The 8,735-nt window shown below is 41.6% G+C and overlaps 1 protein-coding gene across 3 annotated transcripts in view; it reads left to right on the top strand.

Moving 5' to 3' along the window:
- tmprss4a (transmembrane serine protease 4a) overlaps window positions 1-8,735 on the top strand; it is a 16,167-nt gene that overhangs the window by 7,013 nt on the left and 419 nt on the right. For 2 of the 3 annotated variants that reach the window (XM_032509773.1, XM_032509772.1), the window contains exons 2-13: window positions 3,985-4,042; window positions 4,238-4,381; window positions 4,630-4,782; window positions 4,884-5,010; window positions 5,125-5,244; window positions 5,806-5,849; window positions 6,206-6,368; window positions 6,487-6,653; window positions 6,978-7,073; window positions 7,205-7,347; window positions 7,558-7,710; window positions 7,960-8,735. The exon at window positions 7,960-8,735 is cut by the window's right edge and continues 419 nt beyond it. In XM_032509773.1, the coding sequence (XP_032365664.1) occupies window positions 4,270-4,381; window positions 4,630-4,782; window positions 4,884-5,010; window positions 5,125-5,244; window positions 5,806-5,849; window positions 6,206-6,368; window positions 6,487-6,653; window positions 6,978-7,073; window positions 7,205-7,347; window positions 7,558-7,710; window positions 7,960-7,971 (1,290 nt within the window). In that variant the 5' untranslated portion in view covers window positions 3,985-4,042; window positions 4,238-4,269 and the 3' untranslated portion in view covers window positions 7,972-8,735. Of the gene's footprint in view, window positions 1-2,999; window positions 3,169-3,984; window positions 4,043-4,237; window positions 4,382-4,629; window positions 4,783-4,883; window positions 5,011-5,124; window positions 5,245-5,805; window positions 5,850-6,205; window positions 6,369-6,486; window positions 6,654-6,977; window positions 7,074-7,204; window positions 7,348-7,557; window positions 7,711-7,959 lie in introns of those variants that run through there. The other variant, XM_032509774.1, reaches the window with a different exon arrangement.

Raw genomic sequence — 8,735 nt, 5'->3', positions numbered from 1 at the left:
GGGGGGGGGGGTGTCCTGCAGGAACAGTAATAATTTTATGTTACAACGGCATCCTAACTATGAAATACTACCTAAATCCCATACCCGTCGTCAACAACCCACAACGTTTGACATCAGTCGTTTTTGCCGCGGCAAATCTCTGAAAATATAAGTTCAACGCCTCCGCCAGCACCTGGTGGCAAGGCCTCAGGCAACTCAAGGTAACCCCAACCGACCTGCTGCGCAAATGAAACCAAGAGCTACAAGCATGGATCTGGACGTGATAAAGTCGGACATCCTTGTCTCTCTGACAGTGAGATCGGTCAATAGTGATAAGACAGGTACTGAAAAACGCATTAGCTGACGATTTCGACACACTAAAATCTGAACTACTTGTGGTAAAAATTGCAAACAACGCCACGAAATTGAGCAAATTAGAGGAAATGAGCACTCAACGTGGTCAGATGTTGGAAGTTGTTTCCCTTCAAACCACGGTGAGCACGCCTAAAAGTGAAGGGGAAGACCTGAAAGGAAAATGTGAAGATCTGAGGGGCGGATGAGACGAGGGAACGTCCGGATTGTGGTAGTCCCAGAACAGCCGGGCTCAAGTTCAACCACGGCAGTTTCTAAACTAGGCTACTGAAAGAGACACTGCGGAATTGATCGCTGTCATCGCAGTCTCTGGTCTAGGAAACCGGGAGATAAACCCTGTGCCATTGTTGCAAAATTACACTATGACGGAGACAGTATACAGATTTTAATAAGAGCTCCTTTTTCTATCTTTATCTTTCGGGATGCGGCTGACGCAAAGGACTATGTGAAAAGGAAAATAATCCTAGGGACAGAGACTGAGACCTGATAAGCGTCCCTCTAACCTGGTGGGGAAAAAAAATCTTTAAATAAATGTATAAGATCTAGCCTACTCCATTTCTGAAATATTGACACTCCGTCTCATATCCATATACAGTTATGATTAATCTGTCATGTAGGAAAGGTAGCGCGATTGTGGCGTAACTGCAGCATGTGTATGTGCACACGTATTTGTGTGTGCGTCGCCGTTACAGGTCCACACGTTTGACCAGTGTCAAAATGAGTACATTTTGTTAACAGTTATCTGGTTATCTTGCTCCAAGTTAAGATGGCCTGATCTATTTAACATTTTTAATTTACATTTTTTTACTGTTTCTGACCATTTACCTATTGAATTCTCATTGAACATAGGACATAAGTCAACACCTAGACAATGGAGGTTAAATGCATCTCTCAATGATAAAGAGTTCATCACCGCATTACGACAGAACTCAAATTTTATTTGGACACCAATACCTCCCCGGAAATATTAGCATTTATATTATGTGACTGGGCAAAAGCCTACATCAGGGGTTCTATTATCTCATTTGCAAGTGCCAGAAAGAAAAAGAGCGATGCTAGACAATGGGAATTTATAAAATTGGAACAACAACAACATAACCAGAGCTCAAATCCTAATACTAATCTTAGAGAGGCACGAATGGAACATCATAATCTGGTCACTGAAAAAAATTGAAGGCAATCTAAGATTCACCAATCAGAAGTATTATTAGCATGGTAATAGAGCTAGCCGGTTAGATTTGATACCGACTTGCTCTGACGTCATGCACACCTGGGCAACAATAACCTCCCGGGATCAAGGCAGCCGCAGGTTTGAGACGCAGGCAGCGCAGTTGCTTTTCTCCGACTGCAAGACCCAGGCAAATCCAGGGTAGGCCTAGGCTGGGAAAGACCTGCCTCTCAGCTGATCTAACAGCCGATTGGTTCAGAAATGACTCAACATGTTTTATTTTAACTTTTAATTGATTTTGAATTGGAGGGATTTTAATTGGTATTCTGCTTTAAAGGCCTATTCTGTAAACCACATGTGTGGCTGATAGTTACGTTTAAAAATCAGACTAAATCCGTTCAGATTACGGATCATCTACAGTGTGTTTTTAATGAAAATCCGCAACAGATGCATGTAGAACACTTTGACAGCTTGCCCATTCTGTGTTGATAAAAACAACTGGACACTGTAAAAGCTGATATATAGGTCTGATAACATTTTAATGAATCGGAATAGGACCTAACAGGATGTGAGTGTTTCTGTGACTTCCTGTCTGAAGGCTACTGGAAACGGCTGGAAACTTGACAGTAGATCTTTGTCAACTCCCCTGTTGCTGCCTGCTCTCGTCCACTTTAGATCGATATTTATTGATCAAAAGAAATGGGAAATGATGGTGTTACAGCAGCAAAATCAGTCACACGGCACAGAATATAAATATAAATCAAACTCAGTCTACCATATTTTCATTGTCTATTTCTTGCCTGTATTTCTTGCCTTGTATTTCTTTCGTGCTTACTTGTTTGTGTGTAATTGTTTTGTTTTTTTGCTGTTGCTGCTATGCTGCTACTGTAACACAGAATTTCCCCGTCGTGGGATGAATAAAGTATAATCTAATCTAAATGAAATACTAGGATACAATTTACATGAAATAATAATAATAATAATAAAAATAGTCTGGTTTACAGACCAAACTAGACAGTTTATCTCGATCGACTCTGTTGTCTGGTGACTTGAAGCAACTTTCGGAGCTAGTGCTGCTACTTTAATTGGAAAAGAGTTGCATGTGCAATACTGCTCCAAACGTCCTGTCCTTTCAATAGGCCCTTTTCACAGAAGCCATTTTGACATGTCATTGCAGGGCAAAACCATATACAGTTAAAGAAAAAAAAGCAGGTGAAATTGACTCAATTGATTAATTTTCGTCCCGTTCTGTTTAGTGTGCCACAGACATTCCAGTGAGCAAGCGCCTGCATGCTAGCTACCAGGGCCTTAGCCAACCTAAAGGGAACAGGGCCATAGTTAACGTTACTACCTAGCTAAATACACCTGTGTTTACCATACAATGAAGTCTAAAACTGTTATGAAAAGGACCTATGAAGCAGCTGTGTTTATACCTTCCAACGCCAAATGCGATTGAATTACCATTGGTTAACGGAGGGCTAGGCACACGTGCTAACAAGACAACATTTAAATTAAACAACTAGCTTAGCTAACCGTTCACCGCGAGTCCCAGCGTTCTGATTTAGCCCGCGCCACGGCCCGGCCCGGCCAAGCTGACACTCCCGACCTGTCGCTCCACAGAAGAGACCAAATAGATCATCTAACTCCCGGTAGGAACGAACAAGCTGGCCACTATGGCCGACCCCCAAATTACCCAAGTGACAATCATTTAATGTTGCTGGAATTAGTTTAGCAACGAGTAACGACAGTTAAATGGTAATCCCTAACGCTCCGTGATGTTAACGTTACTGAAAAAGTAATCAATGACCCTATGCACAGAGTTTGGTTCAAACTTTAAGAAAGAGATTGCCATAAATGTTTATTTTCAACTTCAAGCCCACCTGAATGAGTTTACCAGGTGTTTGTAATCGAATGTTCGGTGACTGAGCTAAATGAGTTACAATTCAGAGTGGCGTTCTGTCTTTAGAGTTTTTTCTTGTAAAAATATTGCATAATTTCAGGACCCATTTTCATTTTTAAGTGAAATGAGAAAAACAATCAAGCTCAAATACTCAAAAACGTGTTTTTTAAAGGGTCAACAACTAAAATGGGTAGCAACCACAGACTTGAAAGGATCCTTCCCCTACCTGTATAGGGACACAACTTAAAAACACAATGATGCAAATAAATCATAATAATAAATCACCCTGAACATTCGAGACACAGTAAAGCCTACAGCATTTGAATGATAAACATACCAGGTCCCAATTGACCTTGTCACACTAAAGGCCTACCCCACGATACTGTACGTCATCGTCTATCGTTTTATGGTGGGGTCGAGGAGTCTGTCCGATACAGTCTATGGGAACTGCCTGCAGCATATGGAGCTATTATGCAGAAAGGCACATTGGTGTAACGCAACAAATATTGGCACAAAGCATGCGGTTTCAAGGCTTACCTTGTCTTATGTTTGCTTCTTTCCTCAGACAACCGCCCAGGTGCCTCTTGAAGAAAGCACTAGACCATTGAATTCCAGGCAGGCCGGTAAGCTGTCTGTCGGAAACTGTACTGTTGGACAGAGAACTTACAGCACATTGGGTGCATACTATTTTTCCCACTTTTACTCATTTTCTGTTCTGTTTTTCTCTCATTTGGGATTTCTGCTCTCTCATCCCCCTTTTTTCTATTATTGCCTCTCTTGTGTGTCTCTCTTAATTGCTGTGTCTTTTTTCTTCCCAGTGGTTCCACGCCCAGGCCTCCACAGAAGGCCCATGACGGCTCCGAAGACTCAGAAAGAAAAGGCGTCTAAGAGGAAGAAAGTGTTGCTGACTGTCCTAGCAGTTGTGATCTTACTGGGCATACTGGTTACTGCAGGATACTTCAGTGAGTCACAATTCTTGGATGTAGTTTCTACTTCTAACAACACACACAAACAGCACAGGATGGCATGCTCAACAGGACCCTCTTTCATGTCCATCAGCTCTGATACTAGAGAAACATGTTTTGCAAAGGTGTAAAATTCCTGACAGGATTCAGTGTCATTCACTCTATTTTAAATCATCTAAGCAAAATGCTATCCTAACCGGTTTTCTTCCCTCCTCTTTCAATGTACCACTCTTTCCCCCCTCCAGTTAAGGAGCTGATTGAAAGCAAATATTTCTTCTGCAAGCGTTCAGTAAAGTTCATCCCCATAGAAGAAGCCTGTGATGGGAAAGATGACTGTGCTGGAGGAGAGGATGAAATTACATGTCTCTCAAGCTTTACGGTCAACACTACCTTTCCGGGTAAAACAAGACACCTGATTCTGTTGCTTTGTCACAGGCACACAAAAAAAAAACTTGAAGAAATGACTCCATATTTTCCTCTGTGCCATTCCTTCCTCCAGTGCGTCTCATCACAGGGCAGCTGGTCCTGCAGGTGTACAGTAGTGGCGCAGGTTGGCGGAGTGTGTGTAGCGACGACTGGACTGAGCAGCACACCGAGACAGCATGTAAACAACTAGGCTACACATAGTGAGTTTACACATGAATATATGAGTTAACATCCATTGCATTGATTGTGTTGATTTTGTGTCTGTGTTATTTGACCTGAAGTCAAGTCTTATATTGCCCCTTCTGCCTTAACAGTAAACCTCGTAACACCAGTGTCCCAGTGGACACTCTGACGTCTTTCCTAAAAACTGGACCATTCACAGCTATCAGGCCTGGGACTACGAACACACCCATACATCAGGCTACCATTGACCGGTGAGGAAGACATCTCTTATGAAATGGCAAAACACTTTTAACCTCAGATCTTAAGTAATCTTTAAAAAAAAGCCCATCAGATAAGAAAACTCTAAGTGTGTGCTGTTGCTTTAATTATTCACTGTATGTCAAGACACAGCGGTTGACAGAGAGCTGATTCCCATTTGCTATTGACTTCAAAAACAAAAGCACATTATACACTTCTCTCCCCCCTCTTTATTTTCTGTTCCTATCTCTGTTTGCTTGAACACATTTTACTTGGAATTTCTCTGACAGCTTTTAAATTTCGCTCTCCCCCTTCCTTTTTCTTGTTTACATGTCTTTTTATCATAGTTTCTATTCCTAGAACACAAAAAAATCCATGTTTTTTGTTCTTCTCTGTCCCTTATGAAAGTGAATTATAAAAGGTAGTTTATTCAAACAAAGCAGAAGAGAAACTGCGACAAGGTTCAGCATGGGGGTGAAGTTAGATCAATGTTTTACTGTGTATCTTGTCTGTTTGACTAACTATGTAGCTATTTGTTGTACATGTGTAACTTTTAAATGCCTTTTCTCCAACAGCAGTGTATGCACATCCAGATCCGTGGTATCTTTGACCTGTTCAGGTGAGTTTTTTTATTTTTTTTAGAAAATCAACTGCTGTCACTGACATTGTTTAGTTTTCTAACGAGGCACAGTTGGGTGGAAGATGACATGGTTGTTGGACTAATTTCACACTGACGGGCCCATACATGTCTACAGTAAGCAGCGATACTCTTAGCAACACATGAGTGGTTTCCTTCATTCTTTACAACCAATCCAAAACAGAGTTTGTGGAGGAAATGAAACTATAGCCTGACCTTTACTGTTAGAAGAATAGAAGAATTAAGATGGATAAAACAAGAGCATAGAATAAAAGTTTGGTTGAAATGGACCACAGTGAAGAAGAAAATGATCTTAACAACCTAACTTTGTTCATCAGACTGTGGAAAGGTGCACTCTCAGGACCGTGTGGTCGGGGGCACGGATGCTTTCATTGAAGACTGGCCCTGGCAGGTTAGCCTGCAGCAGGGAGGCCAACACACATGTGGAGGGTCACTGGTGTCACCGAATTGGGTTGTCACTGCCGCCCACTGCTTTACTAGGTCCGTATAGTTCCCATGTGTACCATTTCCAATGGATTTCCCTTGTGATTAACATCTAATGCTGTACATAAACGCATGCTTACACTTTCCCCTCACTCTCTTCTTTTGGGCCTTGCAGCAGTAAAAAGGAGCTGAGTCGCTGGAGAGTGGTGTCAGGCCGGACATATATGGGCACACTGGGAGGTTCCTGTGTGGACAGGATCATAGTGAATGGAAACTACGATCCAGCACTAAACGACTACGACATTGCACTGATGAGACTCTGCAGCCCAATCACAGTGGAAGGTTAGAGTTTAATTTAATACTCATAAAAACACAGTTTGTTATATTGATTAACTGATCTTTTATAGAAGCTGTAGTTTGAATTTAAATCTGAACAGTTTTGATTAGGGCAAGTAAGGAGTCATTAGGATTTACTCTGATGCCCTCTTGTCGCGTAAATGTGAAATGGCAAACTCTTCACGATAGCTCAAATTCAGACAGTGGAATTTTGAATAGTGGAATCAACACATTAACTGTACCTTATTTAATTTTCCAAAGCATTGACCTAAATATTAGAACCCTAAAGGCTAACATTTTCATAATGAATGCACTGCCCTTGTCTTTTAGTGGGCCGCAAGCCGGTTTGTTTACCTCCTAAAGCCTCTGGGCTTCCTGCTGAAGCCTCCATGACTGTGACTGGCTGGGGATACCTGAAGGAAAACGGTAAGAAACCTACACACTTCATCATCATCATCATCATCATCATCATCAACTGCCAGACTGTAAACAAGAAAAGACAACTTCTCTGAAGTGGCCACTATAATTCAAACGTTGCATTCTTCTTCTGCCTTTAGGTAAGGTTTCTCCTTTACTTCAGATGGCCTCCATCCCTCTGATAGACCGGGCGCAGTGTTCCAGCCCCACAGTATATGGTAGCGCCATAACCCGAAGGATGATCTGTGCTGGTTTCTTGAAGGGGGGAGTCGATGCCTGCCAGGTACCAAACAACTAGTTACTGTTACAATCAATATTGATCAAGAATGCCAAAGGAAAAAAAGAATATTTCAAGTTATACTATACTCTATAGGGCTGCGGTTCAGTATAAGTGGTAGTTTGTAGAATGGACCAGTATTGACATTCTTTACTGGTAAATTATTTGGATAGTCAAATGTTAATAAAGATGTTGTTGCGCTGTTATGATTCCCAGGGGGACAGTGGGGGCCCTTTGGTGTACTTCACCTCTTCTCATTGGCATCTGGTTGGAGTGGTGAGCTGGGGTGTTGGCTGTGCCCGGGAGAGAAGGCCAGGTGTCTACAGCAACGTTGAAGAGATGCTAAACTGGATTTATACAGTCATTGAGGTACAGCATACAAACAAACAAACAATGCTTTTTGTGTGTCAGTAAGGTCTCCTTACTAGCCTTTTCCGTAGCTTTCAACTGCATGACAGAGTAAGAGGATGGAATTTGCACAATTCAATTGTAGCTCTTTTTGTCAAACGGAGTAAACTCCTGAAAAGCTAGTAAACGGACCTTAAGTTAAAACTGACTGAATGAACTGCATTCATACAAAGCTCAGCCTGATCATTTTAACTTTATCCCTCCCTTCAGGAAAACCCCTGAGGTCCTCTATCATGCTGGGCAGCCACCTCAAGACTCAGTCCACTTTACCTTGGACACTCTGTGAAACTAAAATAAAGCTTCTGTTTCGACATGGTGGACTGGAGATGAGAGACAGAAGGGGGAAGTTCAAGATCAGTTCTAAAAACAGCCATATGCAAAAAACACTATATATACACATACACACAAGCACAAACACATACGCCATTTCAGGCTCTTGTCTCAGGGGACAAGTATATTTATGTTATGTATCTCTGTCCAGTCTGTGCCAGTCTGATTTGTATTGGAATGGATGACAATAGAATATTTGGTATTGACGTGAGGAGTTAGCAATAACTGTAAAAAACGTTTTAACTCTGAAGATTGTAGACCTTACCAGACTGGCAGACCTCAGACATAATGTACTTGATGATGTGCTGATTACTGTGTGCAATGTGGTATGAGAGTTTAAATAGAAAACTACAATGTAAAGGAAGTTGTCAGACAGCCAGAGCAGTGGAAGTCAGTGTGAAGCTTCACCGTTATGAGCGAAGTCCAGGAGTTTAATGCATTTATGATGCTAATTTAGTTGACATGATTCATGCCCCTATTAAAGGGAAATGCACTTTTACTGCACGGATGGTGTGCTTGTTTCCTATCACAGACTGTTTTACATGAGCACTTTAAGTGAAAACCACATGACCTTACTGTATGTGCAGATGATTCGAGTTACTAATTTACTGACGACTAAAACCACTGTTATGTTCATAATGCCAATACACTGAGTT

This window comes from Etheostoma spectabile, chromosome 3 (assembly GCF_008692095.1).
Source record: "Etheostoma spectabile isolate EspeVRDwgs_2016 chromosome 3, UIUC_Espe_1.0, whole genome shotgun sequence".
NCBI lineage: Eukaryota > Metazoa > Chordata > Actinopteri > Perciformes > Percidae > Etheostoma > Etheostoma spectabile.
The sequence above is the reverse complement of the archived record's forward strand: the minus strand, read 5'-3'. Positions and strand labels throughout refer to the sequence as shown.